We start from the raw sequence: 18,694 nt of genomic DNA, 5'->3' as shown, positions 1-18,694 counted from the left end.
ACACCGATTTCAATGAAAAATTTCACACAGTAACCTTAGGATATCATCAACAAGCCTGCACTATATCTAAAAGTTTGGATGCAAATTGTGCGAGTGTTGTAAAATTCAAAACAGCATGTCAAAAAATCCTGTGTCAAAGGAAAACTCACTAACTCACATGGTTGATTCTTCCAAACTGAGTCACTTATTTCAGTTTATACTCAATGTTGCCTCCATCTTCCTCCATGACTAAAGGAAGCTGTTTTTTCCAAGCAGAAAGAGCTTTTACGTATTTCTTCCACCGATATCTCCTCCCATAATTATCCTGTCCTTTAATTTTAACGCCTGCTCGGTCAATTTGTCTCACTCCCCGGTAAACTTTCTCCTTCAGAGAGTCCCATATGGCATAATCCATTGGGTTACAGTCAGAACTTTGTGGAGGCCATTCATTCTTCTTGATGAATTCTGGTGTAGCCTCCTCCAGATGGGCCTGGGTTACCCAACTTGTGTGTGAAGGAGCCCTATCTTGCTGAAACACATAACTGTTTCTATGATAAAGACACCTACAATCCGGGAGAAGATTGTCATTCAATAACTGAATGTAGCTTTCACTATTAACTTTGGCTCTATCAGTGTCAATAAAATGAATATTTGTTTCTCCTTTCCAGGATACTCCAACTGAAACCATTATCTTTTTTTTAAATCTAGAAGTCTCATGATAGAGGCGAGATGGCTTAATTTCTCGAGATGGCTTAATTTCTCATTTCTGTTTCCCATAACATTATTGTTTTGGCGATTTTTAACATCTCTAACATGAAGTCTTTCTCGTCTGTGAAAATGATCCTTTTCACATCAGTGGCTGAGTAGCAGGTCATTCAAGTTACGGCAGCAAGTTTTTCTTTTCCCTCTAACATTTTGGTCCCTCCTTGATACCTGTATCCTCTTGAAGGGCTTCAGCTCCTGTTCTTTCGCCATTCTTTGCACAGAAGACTTGCTCACTTGTAAATCGCTGGAACTTCTCAAAGAGATTTGTGGGTCCCTGGGTTCTCCTCCTGGGATTGAATCAGTTCCTCAACACGGTCCTTGATCTCCTCCGAACATGCAGTCTTGGTCTCCCACTGCCAATTTTACGTGCTACTGACCCTATAGCGTGTATTTTAGCGATAAATCTATTTACAGTGACATGACTCCACCCCTTGCCTGGAAATTCCTTACGATCCTTCATCCACCCCAGCCTTTCTCCTTGAAACAGTTTTCAATGGTAACCTTATCACTTTCACTCAAAGGCATTGTTGATTCTTCCAAACTGAAACTTTTAAGACAGGTTGGAAAAAGTCATTAGGAAAGCGGGTGGGGTGGTGGGTATAAGACAAGACACCTTTAGCGACATGCACAATAGAAAACTGACTGACAGACTAATAACAATTTTGACCGACGTAAGACACCCACTACATGATGACATTAATAGCAGAAGGTCAGACATAAGTGGTAGGTTTAGAGCTCCACGCGCAAGAACATCTCGATACATTAATTCATTTATTCCTACAGCCATTCGCGCACACAATCAAAACATCCAATACACTAAGTGAACCCTCCCACCCCCCAAGCCCCCTCGCCACAGCAACACCTGAACTTCACCAGCAGACGAGTGTATGGGAGCAGACATTATGCGTGCATGTGGGACTGAGCGGGTGAGCACGGGCAAGCAAGCATTTGTGTGTGTGTGTGATCGGAAGTGATTTTTAAATATTTTCTTATTTTACTTGGATTTCATGTATCTTAATGTTAATGTTCTAATCTTATTGGCGTGACATATGTTATGTGCATGCATACGTTGTTTGTGTGTGTGTGTGTGTGTGTGTGTGTGTGTGTGTGTGTGTGTGTGTGCATTTTACTTATATATACGATTTATTCCCTTGATGTTTTTATTTATGTATTGTTGTACAATACCTTATGGTCTTAACGTGTGTGTGTGTGTGTGTGTGTGTGTGTGTGTGTGTGTGTGTGTGTATGTGTGTGTGGGTGTGTGTGCGTGCGTGCGCGCATGTCATTTTTAGTAATCTTATGCCCTTTTTTTTTGTTGGATGTTTTCATTTGTTAATATTGTTGTGCAATACCCTATTGTCTTAACATGAGTATGTGTGTGTGGCGAGTGGGGGGGTTAGTATATCGTCAGCTATTGGGAATTCTTATTTGACTAGTTTTAATCTCTTCTTATGTTGCGCATGATTTTATGCCAGTGTTTACAATGAGCCTGTGATTGCACAACTTAATTTCCATGTGGATTAATAAAGTGTTTTTGATTTGATTTGATTTGATTTGGACAGAACTGATTTTGGATACAGATGACAATAAACAAATCAACAGACTTGACACCCTGACAGGCTATTTTTTGACTGACACTGATTGACAGATGTCAACACCTGGCAGCTGGCATGAACATGATGAAGGTCACATTGCACAGCTCTGATATAGGGCATGAGAAGATGATGTCACGCATGGTGCATTGTGGGACTGGGCGCCACTTTGTCGTTCGCAACGAATGTAAACACAGTCAACCCACGCGACTTCTTCCCTTGCTCTGCCTTGCTGACTACAATCGTCTCTACTAGGATACTGAGCGATGCCAGATACTTGCTGCATTATCAGCTGTACAAGCCAAGGATACTGTAGTGATTTGGGACCCACTGGGTTTGACTTTTATCGAACTATTCCCAAGCTGAAAACTAAAGCAGGAAAGCAGGTTGAAGAAATGACAAGACAAAAGAAGTAGGCATGGGTTGCAGCTATCCAGTGCACCACAGTCCACAGTGACATTTGCAAATACCAGTGAACATTTCCGTGTTTGTTCAAGACATTTCCGTGGAGATTACACAATGTTGTTAACTACGAAATAATGTGAATTCTCAAGTGTTCTCCCCAAACAGGCTAGTTTTCATTACACGTGTTGAAGCTTTGGCTTACACAAGGCGAGCTTTTCTAGTGAATTCTGACCCATGTTCAGATGAAGGCCCATAATCTGTTGGCTTATCATATGGTTTCACATTTCAGGAATTAGCCTAAAAAATAAATAAGTTATTTTATTTATCTGTGTCTGTTGGTTTCACTGATCAGTCTTGACATGTGTCTGCTACTGTTACTGAAAGAGAGTGAAAGAGAAAGAGCATGGGCTAGAGTGTGTGTGCATGTGTGTATGTGATTGAGTTTGTGTGTGTATGCATGTGTTGATATGTGTGTGTGTGTGTGTGTGTGTGCACGCGCGTGAGAGAGAGAGAGAGAGAGAGAGAGAGAGAGAGAGAGAGAGAGAGAGAGAGAGAGAGAGAGAGAGATTAACTGCAAAGGTCAACATAAAAGGTTTATATTTTCAAGTAAGCCTGCCTGTGATATGTTGAAGTATCACCCTGCTGGGCCCCATCTCTACACCTTGGGCACAGCAGAGTGAAAACCCCCCAGAAAACACCAGAAACAAAAGAGTGTAGAGAGGAAATACTGAAAAGTTAAAATTTTACTCATAACATCCGAGTTTTGTGATTATCCTGACTGTATTACAGTTTTTACTGCCTTCTCTGTCAAAGGGAAGAGGCGCCTCTTGTCGCCAGATGCTGATCATGACTTAAATGAGATTGTGTCTACAATCATGTATGTGGCATCAATTTGTGGAATCCTTTGGGTAAAAAGTAGCAGTAATAATTTTCTTCCTAAAATTACGTTTAAGTAACATACTTACCGTCACCCACTAGTGCAGACTCCGGCAGGGGTCTGATTCCTGTCATGTGCAAACTACTACCCGCGTGTGCGGAGAAAACGAAAGTAGCTACTGGGCTTGGGAGTACCTGACCAAAAAACCCCAATAAAAAACAAAACGAAAATCGACGGGGCGTATAAAGCCGCCGCAAGGCTACGATGCTTGGCATCGCCCCTAACCTGAATCTGAACCTGATGAATAGATCTGTCCATGCTCTCTCACACTTGCTTGAAACTGAAAATGATTTGTCTTTCTCAAAACTAAAACTTAATTACCCATGATTCTCCTGTGCTGGGGCAGTTGATGATAAACGAGGATTGAACATCAGGATTTCCAAAAACAAGCTGGTTTTCCTTCTCATCAACTGATAGCAACTGGAATTTACTGTTGTTTTCCAGAAGCCATCGTTCCGCAACCGCTTTTGCATTCGTGAAGTCGTCTGTCGCCATAACCGGATAACTCGTTTCTCACAACTGGTCCGAACTGCAAAAACGTCACACGGCCTCCAGTTCAAACTCACAGCCACAAGTTTAACGCTTTCGTCCTGGATTCTTCTGAATTAAAAGTCGGCACACCCGTTTATTGTGACCAAAGCCTGGTCAGATTTTACAGTTAAATGACATCGACAGACAAGCAATGTAGTTTACCCCTGTTCCCACAAACAGGTAACAGTGTTTCCAACCTTGTTTGCGATGACCATGGGACATCACTCCGGAAGTCGAATTTTTGTTGTCGGTAAAAAAAAAAATTACCCCCCCCCCCATTAAAACCCAACATTTAAAAAGAAAAGATAGAAATAAGGAATAAAAAATAAACGAATAAAAGAACTTCGCCTCTAAAATTGATCCTGGACTTACCCAAAGCTTGGCGACAAAAATGAACGGGAGAAACTGTACTTATTTGTTTTGTTTGTTTGTGTGTGTGTGTGTGTGTGTGTGTGTGTTTTAAGTTTCACATGTGCCTTGACGAATAGGGCCACTAAAACAAAATGGCTGTCAACTCGCTCTGGTTAGATCGTATTTTTAACATCAGAGCGAGTTGGCGACCATCATGGTCATTCGTCTATCCGCACGTGTGCGTTTCAGTTCCAGTTTCAAGAGGGTCTGTAAGCGTGCGGACTGATCCATATACGCTAATACATCTGGTGCTACATAGTATAAAAAAGAAGAAATGAGCAGGCACCTGATCTTCGCACAAACTCAACGTAATGGCCAGGCCTTGAGATCCCACATAAAGTTTGTAAAAAAATAAAAATAAAATAAATAAAATAAAAATAAAAAGAACACACACACACACACACACACACACACACACACACACACACACATATATATATATATATATATATATATATATATATATATAAGAATCAAACATATATGAATACACGAAAATGTACTGAAGTGAAAGATACAAAGATGCATATGGCCTGGAAGGCAAATCACTGAAATAAAAACATCTAAAAAGAAGGGGGGTGCATGGGGTGGGTGACACTCAGTGAACCCGGCGGATACTCGACGAGCACTCACACCGCAAACACACACACACACACACATCAGAACCCATGACACGTACACACACGTACACACTCACGTTCACTCGAACCGTCCTATAGTTCTGCCGCCGTCAGTCTTCTTAATCGTATTTGTTGTAAAAACCCATCAAATAAATTATGGAAATTAAATCCCCCCCACACAACTTCTGACAAAAACTGTGCGTGTTTGTGTGGTTGTGTTGTGTTGTGTCAGTGTGTGTGTGTGGTTGTGTGTGTGTGTGTGTGTGTGTGTGTGTGCACGCGCGCGTGTGTAAATGTGCATGCGTGCGTTTGTGCGTGAGTGTGTGTGTGTGTGTGTGGTGCCAGTGTGCGGTGTGTTGTTGTGTTGATTACGAATGCCCTACAGGGCCTGTGTTTTCGCGTTCCCCGTTCAGCGAGCGAAGCGACCTTTGGCTGAACCGAATGAGGCGTGTCCTGTGAGCTGTGCTGTGAATGGAGCGTGTCCTTTGAGCTGTTCTGAGCCAGCTGCAGGATACTGTGCTGTGTTGTTCGAACGTAGAACGTCGATGGCAGTGAGATGTGTGTGCGTGTGTTTGGCGCGAACTGACACACTGGTTTGACGTGCAACTGGTGCGACAGGCTGTGTTCTGTGTTCCAAAACAACAGATCCCATCTGCTGCACTCTTCCTGCGGCCACGCCCGCAGTCGTCAGTGGTGTGGTGGTGTGACGGATTGGTGTGGTGTGGGGTGGTGTGGCGGTTTGGTGTGGTGTGGTGTGGGGTGGTGTGGCGGTTTGGTGTGGTGGTGTGGTGTGGGGTGGTGTGGCGGTTTGGTGTGGTGGTGTGGTGTGGTGTGGCGGTTTGGTGGTGTGGTGTGGTGTGGCGGTTTGGTGTGGTGGTGTGGTGTGGGGTGGTGTGGCGGTTTGGTGTGGTGGTGTGGTGTGGGGTGGTGTGGCGGTTTGGTGTGGTGTGGTGGTTTGGTGAGTTAATACAAGAAAGGCACTCGTCTCGTGCTCATTCTTTCCGCTTGTGTTTTGAGAAGATCATCTTTTTAACTTTCTGTGCGTGTTTTGAGGAGGTCACCTTTTTAACTGTCTTTCTGTGCGTGTTTTGAGGAGGTCACCTTTTTAACTGTCTGTCTTTCTGTATGTGTTTTGAGGAGGTCACCTTTTTAACTGTCTTTCTGTGCGTGTTTTGAGGAGGTCACCTTTTTAACTGTCTTCCTGTGCGTGTTTTGAGGAGGTCACTTTTTAACTGTGTGTCTTTCTGTGCGTATTTTTAGGAGGTCATCTTTTTAATTGTCCTTCTGTGCGTGTTTTGAGGAGGTCAACTTTTTAACTGTCTGTCTTTCTGTACGTGTTTTGAGAAGATCATCTTCCTTGTTAACTTTCTGTGCGTGTTTTGAGGAGGTCACCTTTTTAACTGTCTTTCTGTGCGTGTTTTGAGGAGGTCACCTTTTTAACTGTCTTTCTGTGCGTGTTTTGAGGAGGTCACCTTTTCTCTATCTGTCTTTCTGTGCGTGTTTTGAGGAGATCACCTTTTTAACTGTCTGTCTTTCTGTGTGTTTTGAGGAGGTCACCTTTTTAACTGTCTGTCTTTCTGTGCGTGTTTTGAGGAGGTCATCTTTTTAACTGTCTGTCTTTCTGTGCGTGTTTTGAGTCCTAAGTGCGTGTTTTGAGGAGGTCACATTTTTAACTGTCTGTCTTTTTGTGCCTGTTTTGAGGAGGTCACCTTTTAAACTGTCTTTCTGTGCGTGTTTTGAGGAGGTAACCTTTTTAACTGTCTGTCTTTCTGTGCGTGTTTTGAGGAGGTCACCTTTTTAACTGTCTGTCTTTCTGTGCGTGTTTTGAGGAGGTCACCTTTTTAACTGTCTTTCTGTGCGTGTTTTGAGGTCACCTTTTTAACTGTCTTCCTGTGCGTGTTTTGAGGAGGTCACTTTTTAACTGTCTGTCTTTCTGTGCGTATTTTTAGGAGGTCATCTTTTTAACTGTCTTTCTGTGCGTGTTTGAGGAGGTCATCTTTCTAACTGTCTTTCTGTGCGTGTTTTGAGAAGATCATCTTTCTAACTGTCTTTTTCTGTGCGTGTTTTGAGGAGGTCACCTTTTTAACTGTCTTTCTGTGCGTGTTTTGAGGAGGTCACCTTTTTAACTGTCTTTCTGTGCGTGTTTTGAGGAGGTCATCTTTTTAACTGTCCTTCTGTGCGTGTTTTGAGGAGGTCATCTTTTTAACTGTCTGTCTTTCTGTGCGTGTTTTGAGGAGGTCACCTTTTTAACTGTCTTTCTGTGCGTGTTTTGAGGAGGTCAACTTTTTAACTGTCTGTCTTTCTGTACGTGTTTTGAGGAGGTCACCTTTTTAACTGTCTTTCTGTGCGTGTTTTGAGGAGGTCACCTTTTTAACTGTCTGTCTTTCTGTGCGTGTTTTGAGGAGGTCATCTTTTTAACTGTCTTTCTGTGCGTGTTTTGAGGAGGTCACCTTTTTAACTGTCTTTCTGTGCGTGTTTTGAGGAGGTCATCTTTTTAACTGTCTGTCTTTCTGTGCGTGTTTTGAGGAGGTCACCTTTTTAACTGTCTTTCTGTGCGTGTTTTGAGGAGGTCACCTTTTTAACTGTCTGTCTTTCTGTGTGTGTTTTGAGGAGGTCACCTTTTTAACTGTCTTTCTGTGCGTGTTTTGAGGAGGTCACCTTTTTAACTGTCTTCCTGTGCGTGTTTTGAGGAGGTCACTTTTTAACTGTCTGTCTTTCTGTGCGTGTTTTGAGGAGGTCACCTTTTTAACTGTCTTCCTGTGCGTATTTTGAGGAGGTCATCTTTTTAACTGTCTTTCTGTGCGTGTTTTGAGGAGGTCATCTTTCTAACTGTCTTTCTGTACGTGTTTTGAGGAGGTCATCTTTCTAACTGTCTTTCTGTGCGTGTTTTGAGAAGATCATCTTCCTTGTTAACTTTCTGTGCGTGTTTTGAGGAGGTCACCTTTTTAACTGTCTTTCTGTGCGTGTTTTGAGGAGGTCACCTTTTTAACTGTCTTTCTGTGCGTGTTTTGAGGAGGTCACCTTTTTAACTGTCTGTCTTTCTGTGTGTGTTTTGAGGAGGTCACCTTTTTAACTGTCTGTCTTTCTGTGTGTTTTGAGGAGGTCACCTTTTTAACTGTCTGTCTTTCTGTGTGTTTTGAGGAGGTCATCTTTTTAACTGTCTTTCTGTGCGTGTTTTGAGGAGGTCACCTTTTTAACTGTCTTTCTGTGCGTGTTTTGAGGAGGTCACCTTTTTAACTGTCTGTCTTTCTGTGTGTGTTTTGAGGAGGTCACCTTTTTAACTGTCTTTCTGTGCGTGTTTTGAGGAGGTCACCTTTTTAACTGTCTGTCTTTCTGTGAGTGTTTTGAGGAGGTCACCTTTTTAACTGTCTGTCTTTCTGTGCGTGTTTTGAGGAGGTCATCTTTTTAACTGTCTTTCTGTGCGTGTTTTGAGGAGGTCACCTTTTTAACTGTCTTTCTGTGCGTGTTTTGAGGAGGTCACCTTTTTAACTGTCTGTCTTTCTGTGCGTGTTTTGAGGAGGTCATCTTTCTAACTGTCTGTCTTTCTGTGCGTGTTTTGAGGAGGTCATCTTTTTAACCGTCTGTCTATCTGTGCGTGTTTTGAGGAGGTCACCTTTTTAACTGTCTGTCTTTCTGTGCGTGTTTTGAGGAGGTCATCTTTTTAACTGTCTTTCTGTGCGTGTTTTGAGGAGGTCACCTTTTTAACTGTCTTTCTGTGCGTGTTTTGAGGAGGTCACCTTTTTAACTGTCTTTCTGTGCGTGTTTTGAGGAGGTCATCTTTTTAACTGTCTTTCTGTGCGTGTTTTGAGGAGGTCACCTTTTTAACTGTCTGTCTTTTTGTGCGTGTTTTGAGGAGGTCATCTTTTTAACTGTCTTTCTGTGCGTGTTTTGAGGAGGTCACCTTTTTAACTGTCTTCCTGTGCGTGTTTTGAGGAGGTCACCTTTTTAACTGTCCGTCTTTCTGTGCGTGTTGAAGGGGAGGCCACCTTGTTAACTGTCCGTCTTTCTGCTTGTGTTGAAGGGGAGGCCACCTTGTTAACTGTCCGTCTTTCTGTGCGTGTTGAAGGGGAGGCCACCTTGTTAACTGTCCGTCTTTCTGCTTGTGTTGAAGGGGAGGCCACCTTGTTAACTGTCCGTCTTTCTGCTTGTGTTGAAGGGGAGGCCACCTTGTTAACTGTCCGTCGTTCTGCTTGTGTTGAAGGGGAGGCCACCTTGTTAACTCTCCGTCTTTCTGTGTGTGTTTTGAGGAGGTCACCTTGTTAACTGTCCGTCGTTCTGCTTGTGTTGAAGGGGAGGCCACCTTGCTAACTGTCCGTCTTTCTGTGCGTGTTGAAGGGGAGGCCACCTTGTTAACTGTCCGTCTTTCTGCTTGTGTTGAAGGGGAGGCCAAGTTTCCCCACTTTACCTCTTTCTGTTTGTCCTAAAGAGGAGGTAATCTTTCTGGCTGTCCTAAAGGGGATCTAATCTATCTGGCTGTCCTAAAGAGGAGGTAATAAGAGGAGGTCATCTTTCTGCTTGTCCTAAAGGGGAGGTCACATTTCTTTACTGCACCTCTTTCTGTTTGTCTTAAAGGGGAGGTCATCTTTCTGTTTGTCCTAAAGGGGAGGTCATCTTTCTGTTTGTTCTAAAGGAGAGGTCATCTTTCTGTTTGTTCTAAAGGGGAGGTCATCTTTCTGTTTGTCCTAAAGGGGAGGCCATCTTTCTGTTTGTCCTAAAGGGAAGGTCATCTTTCTGCTTGTCCTAAAGGGGAGGTCATCTTTCTGTTTGTCCTAAAGGGGAGGTCATCTTTCTGTTTGTTCTAAAGGGGAGGTCATCTTTCTGTTATTCCTGAAGGGGAGATCATCTTTCTGTTATTCCTGAAGGGGAGGTCATCTTTCTGTTTGTTCTAAAGGGGAGGTCATCTTTCTGTTTGCTCTAAAGGGGAGGTCATCTTTCTGTTTGTCCTGAAGGGGAGGTCATCTTTCTGTTTGTTCTAAAGGGGAGGTCATCTTTCTGTTTGTTTTAAAGGGGAGGTCATCTTTCTGTTTGTCCTGAAGGGGAGGTCATCTTTCTGTTTGTCCTGAAGGGGAGGTCATCTTTCTGTTTGTCCTGAAGGGGAGGTCATCTTTCTGTTATTCCTGAAGGGGAGGTCATCTTTCTGTTTGTTCTAAAGGGGAGGTCATCTTTCTGTTTGTCCTGAAGGGGAGGTCATCTTTCTGTTTTCCTGAAGGGGAGGTCATCTTTCTGTTTGTTCTAAAGGGGAGGTCATCTTTCTGTTTGTTCTAAAGGGGAGGTCATCTTTCTGTTTGCCCTAAAGGGGAGGTCATCTTTCTGTTTGTCCTGAAGGGGAGGTCATCTTTCTTTTTGTCCTAAAGGGGAGGTCATCTTTCTGTTTGTCCTAAAGGGGAGGTCATCTTTCTGTTTGTTCTAAAGGGGAGGTCATCTTTCTGTTTGTTTTAAAGGGGAGGTCATCTTTCTGTTTGTCCTAAAGGGGAGGTCATCTTTCTGTTTGTTCTAAAGGGGAGGTCATCTTTCTGTTTGTCCTAAAGGGGAGGTCATCTTTCTGTTTGTCCTAAAGGGGAGGTCATCTTTCTGTTCGTCCTGAAGGGGAGGTCATCTTTCTGTTTGTTCTAAAGGGGAGGTCATCTTTCTGTTTGTTCGAAAGGGGAGGTCATCTTTCTGTTTGTCCTAAAGGGGAGGTCATCTTTCTGTTTGTCCTAAAGGGGAGGTCATCTTTCTTTTTGTCCTAAAGGGGAGGTCATCTTTCTGTTTGTCCTAAATGGGAGGTCACATTTCTTTACAGTACCTCTTTCTGTTTGACCTAAAGGGGAGATAATCTTTCTTTTTGTCCTAAAGGGAGGTAATCTTTCTTTCTGTCCTAAAGGGGAGGTAATCTTTCTGTTCTAAAGGGGATGTAATTTTTCTGTCCTAAAGGGGAGGTGATCTTTCTGTTTGTCCTAAAGCGGAGGGTTACCTTTCCCCAGTATTGCTCTTTCTGCCTGTGCCTTTCAGTTTCACATGGCAGAATGGCTAAGACACTTACATGCTTATAGGCCTACAGTGTCCATCCTTGGGTAAATGGGTTCGAATCCAGCTCTCGCCCTTTCTCACAAGTTTGCTGGAAAATCAGACTGAGTGTCTTGTCTTTCAAATGAGACGATAAGTTGATTGTGATCCCATGTGCTGCATGCACTTGGCGCACTGAAAAAGAACCCATGGCGACATCAGTGTTGCACTCTGTTGAAGAAATGCACTCAGACAGGTACACAGAATAAGCATGCACTCCAAGCCTGACTGAGCACACTGGGTTACAGTACCCTTGGTCAGGCGTCTGCCTAGCAGATGTGGCCTGTGTAGTGCATAGAGATTTGTCCAAAAGCAGTGACGTCTCATTGAGAAAACAAAACAGAAAACTGAGATCTGCTTGTGCTGAACGGAAAGTCACATTTCTTACCTGCCCTTCTGAGATCTGCGTGTGCTGAATGGAAAGTCACATTTCTTACCTGCCCTTCTGAGATCTGCTTGTGCTGAACGGAAAGTCACATTTCTTACCTGCCCTTCTGAGATCTGCTTGTGCTGAACGGAAAGTCACATTTCTTACCTGCCCTTCTGAGATCTGCTTGTGCTGAACGGAAGGTCACATTTCTTACCTGCCCTTCTGAGATCTGCGTGTGCTGAATGGAAAGTCACATTTCTTACCTGCCCTTCTGAGATCTGCTTGTGCTGAACGGAAAGTCACATTTCTTACCTGCCCTTCTGAGATCTGCTTGTGCTGAACGGAAGGTCACATTTCTTACCTGCCCTTCTGAGATCTGCTTGTGCTGAACGGAAAGTCACATTTCTTACCTGCCCTTCTGAGATCTGCTTGTGCTGAACGGAAAGTCACATTTCTTAACTGCCCTTCTGAGATCTGCTTGGCTGAACGGAAAGTCACATTTCTTACCTGCCCCTCTTTCTGCTAAATGTTTAAGGGGAGGTAATTGTTGAAACAATGGTGATGACAGATGTGTGTATGTGAGAGAGAGCTTGAGTGAGTGAGTGAGTGAGTGAGTTAGTGTGTGTGTGTGTGTGTGTGTGTGTGTGTGTGTGTGTGTGTGTGTGTGTGAGAGAGAGAGAGAGAGAGAGAGAGAGAGAGAGAGATGGAGACAGTAGGAATGTTGCATAAAAGATGAAGACAGTGGGAATATTGCATAAAAAGAGGAAGACAGTGGGAATGTTGCATAAAAAGAGGAAGATAGTGGGAATGTTAGGCAGTGGGAATGTTGCATAAAAAGAGGAAGACAGTAGGAATGTTGCATAAAAAGAGGAAGACAGTGGGAATGTTGCTTAAAATGTTGCATAAAAGGAGGAAGACAGTGGGAATGTTGCATAAAAAAGAGGAAGACAGTGGAAATGTTACATAAAAAAGAGGAAGACAATGGGAATGTTACATAAAAAATTAAAAGGAAGACAGTAGGAATGTTGCATAAAAAGAGAAAGACAGTGGGAATGTTGTACAGAAATATAAAGACAGTACGAATGTTACAGGGAAAGATAAAGGTACTGGCAATGGTGCACAGAAAATTGAAGACAGTGGGATTGTTCCACAGAAAGGTGAAGACAGTGGGATTGTTCCACAGAAAGATAAAGACAGTGGAAATGTTCAACAGAAAGTTGACAACAGTGGGAATGTTGCACAAAGAGATGAAGATTGTGGGAATGTTGCACAGACAGGTAAAGACAGTGGGAACGTTGAACATAGAGAGGAAGGCAGTGGGAAAGATGATGACAGAGGGAATGTTGCACAGAAAGATGACAGTGGGAATGTTGCAGAAAGATGACAGTGGGAATGTTGCAGAAAGATAACAGTGGGAATGTTGCAGAAAGATGACAGTGGGAATGCTGCAGAAAGATGACAGTGGGAATGTTGCAGAAAGATGACAGTGGGAATGTTGCAGAAAGATAACAGTGGGAATGTTGCAGAAAGATGACAGTGGGAATGCTGCAGAAAGATGACAGTGGGAATATTACACAGAAAGATGACAGTGGGAATGTTGCACAGAAAGATGACAGTGGGAATATTACACGGAAAAATGACAGTGGGAATGTTGCAGAAAGAAGACAGTGGGAATGTTGCAGGAAGAAGACAGTGGGAATGTTGCACAGAAAGAAGATGACAGTTGGAATGTTGCATAAAAAGATGACAGTGGGAATATTACACAGAAAGATGACAACAGTGGGAATGTTGCATAAAAAGATGAAGACAGTGGGAATGGAATGTTGCACAGAAAGATGTCAGTGGGAATGTTGCACAGAAAGATGACAGTGGGAATATTACACAGAAAGATGACAACAGTGGGAATATTGCACAGAAAGATGAAGACAGTGGGAATGTTGCACAGAAAGATGAAGACAGTAGGAATGTTCCACATATAACACAGTGGGAATGTTGCACAGGAAGATAAAGATAGTGGGAATGTTGCACAGAAAGATGACAGTGGGAATGTTGCACAGAAAGATAAAGATAGTGGGAATGTTGCATAAAAAGATGAAGACAATGGGAATGTTCCACAGATAACCAAGTGGGAATGTTGCACAGGAAGATAAAGATAGTGGGAATGTTGCACAGAACAATGACAGTGGGAATGTTGCACAGAAAGATGAAGACAGTGGGAATGTTCCACAGATGACAAAGTGGGAATGTTGCACAGGAAGATAAAGATAGTGGGAATGTTGCACAGAACAATGACAGTGGGAATGTTGCACAGAAAGATGAAGACAGTGGGAATGTTGCACAGAAAGATAAAGACAGTGGGAATGTTGCACAGAAAGATAAAGGTAGTGGGACTGTTGCACAGAAAGATAAAGATAGTGGGACTGTTGCACAGAAAGATGACAGTGGGAATGTTGCTCAGAAAGATAAAGGTAGTGGGACTGTTGCACAGAAAGATAAAGATAGTGGGACTGTTGCACAGAAAGATAAAGATAGTGGGACTGTTGCACAGAAATTTAAGACAGTGGGAATGTTCCATAGATAATATAGTGGGAATGTTACACAGAAAGATGAAGACAGTGGGAATGTTGCACAGAAAGATGAAGACAGTGGGAATGTTGCAGAAAGATGACAGTGGGAATGTTGCACAGAAAGATGAATACAGTGGGAATGTTACACAGAAAGATGACAGTGGGAATGTTGCAGAAAGATGACAGTGGGAATGTTGCACAGAAAGATGAAGACAGTGGGAATGTTGCAAAAAGATGACAGTGGGAATGTTGCACAGAAAGATGAAGACAGTGGGAATGTTACACAGAAAGATGACAGTGGGAATGTTGCAGAAAGATGACAGTGGGAATGTTGCACAGAAAGATGAAGACAGTGGGAATGTTACACAGAAAGATGAAGACAGTGGGAATGTTGCACAAAAAGATGACAGTGGGAATGTTGCACAGAAAGATGACAACAGTGGGAATGTTGCATAAAAAGATGAAGACAGTGGGAATGTTGCACAGAAAGATAACAGTGGGAATGTTGCATAAAAAGATGAAGACAGTGGGAATGTTGCACAGAAAGATGACAGTGGGAATGTTGCATAAAAAGATGAAGACAGTGGGAATGTTGCACAGAAAGATGACAGTGGGAATGTTGCATAAAAAGATGAAGACAGTGGGAATGTTGCACAGAAAGATGGAGACAGTGGGAATGGTACACGGAGACAGAAGGCAGTGGCGGTATGGTGACGTGCTGATTATGGCAGTGATGGCCCTTGCAGTCGACCTGCACACTGTACACACCAGTGACACATACCTGGAGAAGAGAAGACATGTTGTGGAACTGGAACAGTCCATGAGACTGGGTGCTCGGCAGGTATGGTGCACAGTACTGCACTGTACTAGTGCGTGTGTGTGTGTGTGTGTGTGTGTGTGTGTGTGTGTGTGTGTGTGTGTGTGTGTGTGTTTGTGTGTGTGTGTGTGTGTGTCTGTGTGTGTGTGTGTGTGTGTATGTGTGTGTGTGTGTGTGTGTGTGTGGTGTGTGTGTGTGTGTGTGTGTGTGTGTCTGTCTCTGTGTGTGTGTGTGTGTGTGTGTGTGTTTGTGTGTATGTGTGTGTGTGTGTGTGTGTGTGTGTCTGTGTGTCTGTGTGTATGTGTGTGTGTGTGTGTGTGTGTGTGTGTTTCTGTGTGTGTGTGTGTGTGTGTGTGTGTGTGTGTCTGTGTGTGTCTGTGTGTATGTGTATGTGTACTCTGATGCTGTTATGCAAATCTTTATTTCTCAAGCGGTTAAATTGGAAAAGGGCATACTGATGTTTCTGGTCAAGCTGGAATGTTCTTAGTAGTAGTAGTAGTAGTAAGTAGTAGTAAGAGTAGTAGTATCATCATCAGCAGCAGTAGCATGATCATCATCATCAGCATCATCATCATCAGCAGCAGCAGCTGCAGCATCAACAGCATCAGTATCAGCATAATCAACATCAGCATCAGCAGCATCATCAGCATCATCATTATCAGCATTAGCATCATCAGCATCAGTATCATCATCATCAGCATCATCATTATCAGCAGCAGAATCATCAGCATCAGCAGCATCATTATCAGCAGCAGCAGCATCACCATAGTGATGACGAAGGAGACGATCATGATGGAGATGATGTTTGAACTTGCAGATGCTGAACGAGAAGGAGAGGTTGGTGAACCAACATCTGATGGCATGGAAGCAGGCTGAAGTCAATGACTCCCTTTGGGAGGGCAGGCCCTTTCTGCCTGAACTACACTTCTTCCACGCCAGACCACTCTTCGACTCCAGCCCTGTCTTCCGCTTCATCCGCTCCATGCCCAAAGGTCAGTGGCCACACAGCACTGACCACACAGCACTGACCACACAGTACTGACCACAACACTGACCACACTGACCACACAGCACTGACCACACAGCACTGACCACAAAAACACAGCACTGACCACACTGACCACACAGCACTGACCACAAAAACACAGCACTGACCACACAGCACTGGCCACACTGACCACACAGCACAGCACTGAGCACACAGCACTGACCACAAAAACACAGCACTGACCACACAGCACAGACCACACAGCACAGTACTGACCACACAGACCACACAGCACAGACCACAGAGCACAGCACTGACCACACTGATCACACAGCACTGACCACACAGCACTGGCCACACTGACCACACAGCACAGCACTGAGCACACAGCACTGACCACAAAAACACAGCACTGACCACACAGCACAGACCACACAGCACAGCACTGACCACACAGACCACACAGCACAGACCACAGAGCACAGCACTGACCACACTGATCACACAGCACTGGCCACACAGCACTGGCCACACTGACCACACAGCACAGCACTGACCACACTGCACTGACTACACTGCACTGACCACACAGCACTGGCCACACAGCACTGACCACACATCACTGACCACACAGCACTGACCACACAGCACTGACCACACATCACTGACCACACTGACCACACAGCACTGGCCACACTGCACTGACCACACAGCACTGGCCACACAGCACTGACCACACTGCACTGACTACACTGCACTGACCACACAGCACTGGCCACACAGCACTGACCACACATCACTGACCACACATCACTGACCACACTGACCACACAGCACTGGCCACACTGCACTGACCACACAGCACTTGCCACATTGCACTGACCACACAGCACAGCACTGACCACACAACACTGGCCACACTGCACTGACCACACAGCACTGACCACACAGCACAGCACTGACCACACAGCACAGCACTGACCACACAGCACTGACTACACAGCACAGCACTGACCACACAACACTGGCCACACTGCACTGACCACACAGCACTGACCACACAGCACAGCACTGACCACACAGCACAGCACTGACCACACAGCACTGACTACACAGCACAGCACTGACCACACTGCACTGACCACACAGCACTGACCACACAGCACAGCACTGACCACACAGCACTGACCACACTGACCACACAGCACTGGCCACACAGCACTGGCCGCACAGCACTGACCACGCTGACCACACAGCACTGACCACACTGACCACACAGCACTGGCCACACAGCACAGCACTGACGACACAGCACAGCACTGACCACACAGCACTGACCACACTGACCACACAGCACTGGCCACACAGCACAGCACTGACCACACAGCACAGCACTGACCACACTGACCACACAGCACTGACCACACAGCACTGGCCACACAGCACTGACCACACAGCACAGCACTGACCACACAGCACAGCACTGACCACACAGCACAGCACTGACCACACAGCACTGACTACACAGCACAGCACTGACCACACAACACTGGCCACACTGCACTGACCACACAGCACTGACCACACAGTACAGCACTGACCACACAGCACAGCACTGACCACACAGCACTGACTACACAGCACAGCACTGACCACACTGCACTGACCACACAGCACTGACCACACAGCACAGCACTGACCACACAGCACTGACCACACTGACCACACAGCACTGGCCACACAGCACTGGCCGCACAGCACTGACCACGCTGACCACACAGCACTGACCACACTGACCACACAGCACTGGCCACACAGCACAGCACTGACGACACAGCACAGCACTGACCACACAGCACTGACCACACTGACCACACAGCACTGGCCACACAGCACAGCACTGACCACACAGCACAGCACTGACCACACTGACCACACAGCACTGACCACACAGCACTGGCCACACAGCACTGACCACACAGCACAGCACTGACCACACAGCACAGCACTGACCACATAGCACTGACCACACAGCACAGCACGGACCACACTGACCACACAGCACTGACCACACAGCACAGCACTGACCACACTGACCACACAGCACTGACCACACAGCACAGCACTGCCCACACAGCACTGACCACACAGCACTACCCCATCCATCAATTGTTTCCTTCTTACCCTGCTTGATGTTAGTGTGGCATTTGATCATGAAATTCTCCTGCATCATCTGAAAATGTGTATGGCATTCACAGTTGTGTCTTTTTCTTCTGAAAGTCACATACCTCTGACAGAACAGAGGGTACATATCTCTGTCCTCTGTTCTGAATCTGCAACCCAGCTGGTAGGGGTGTTTCAAGGTTCCATCTTTGGTCTTTTGTTTTTTTTTATACTGTGTACCCAGCACCTATGTCCTGAAGCACATTCTGTCACCAATACTGATTTTGCTGATAACACACAGCCAGCTCTACAATTCATCTCACACCACTGACATCCAACCACTTCTCTCTGTGATGGAATCTTGCATCTCTGAATTTTGGGTGTCTCAAACAAAATCTTGGATATCTCAAATTATAGTTGAAGGACCCAAAGTCTGAAGCACTGAATGATTGATGATTAACAATTAACAATACAGGACACACGAGTCAGACCCTCAAATTGACC

General features: G+C 44.8%; 2 protein-coding genes across 9 annotated transcripts in view; one reads left to right on the top strand and one right to left on the bottom strand.

Annotated features, from left to right (window-relative positions):
• Window positions 1-5,394, bottom strand: part of LOC143285970 (ubiquitin-conjugating enzyme E2Q-like protein 1) — a 53,352-nt gene extending 47,958 nt beyond the window's left edge. For 2 of the 4 annotated variants that reach the window (XM_076593426.1, XM_076593425.1), the window contains exon 1: window positions 4,000-4,415. In XM_076593426.1, coding sequence (XP_076449541.1) covers window positions 4,000-4,173 — 174 coding nt within the window. In that variant the 5' untranslated portion in view covers window positions 4,174-4,415. Of the gene's footprint in view, window positions 1-3,706; window positions 3,839-3,999; window positions 4,416-5,317 lie in introns of those variants that run through there. The other 2 variants (XM_076593428.1, XM_076593427.1) reach the window with 2 other exon arrangements.
• Window positions 5,395-5,607: 213 nt separating this feature from the next.
• The window catches only part of LOC143285968 (adenosine deaminase 2-like), a 53,077-nt gene continuing 39,990 nt past the window's right edge, over window positions 5,608-18,694 (top strand). The window contains exons 1-3 of one of the 5 annotated variants that reach the window (XM_076593422.1): window positions 5,608-5,926; window positions 14,880-15,063; window positions 15,857-16,031. In XM_076593422.1, coding sequence (XP_076449537.1) covers window positions 14,884-15,063; window positions 15,857-16,031 — 355 coding nt within the window. In that variant the 5' untranslated portion in view covers window positions 5,608-5,926; window positions 14,880-14,883. Of the gene's footprint in view, window positions 5,942-6,046; window positions 6,199-14,879; window positions 15,064-15,856; window positions 16,032-18,694 lie in introns of those variants that run through there. The other 4 variants (XM_076593421.1, XM_076593420.1, XM_076593418.1 and 1 more) reach the window with 4 other exon arrangements.

This window comes from Babylonia areolata, chromosome 9 (genome assembly GCF_041734735.1).
Source record: "Babylonia areolata isolate BAREFJ2019XMU chromosome 9, ASM4173473v1, whole genome shotgun sequence".
NCBI classification, from domain to species: Eukaryota; Metazoa; Mollusca; class Gastropoda; order Neogastropoda; family Buccinidae; genus Babylonia; species Babylonia areolata.
Note: the sequence above shows the minus strand (reverse complement) of the source record. Positions and strands in the feature narration are given on the sequence as shown.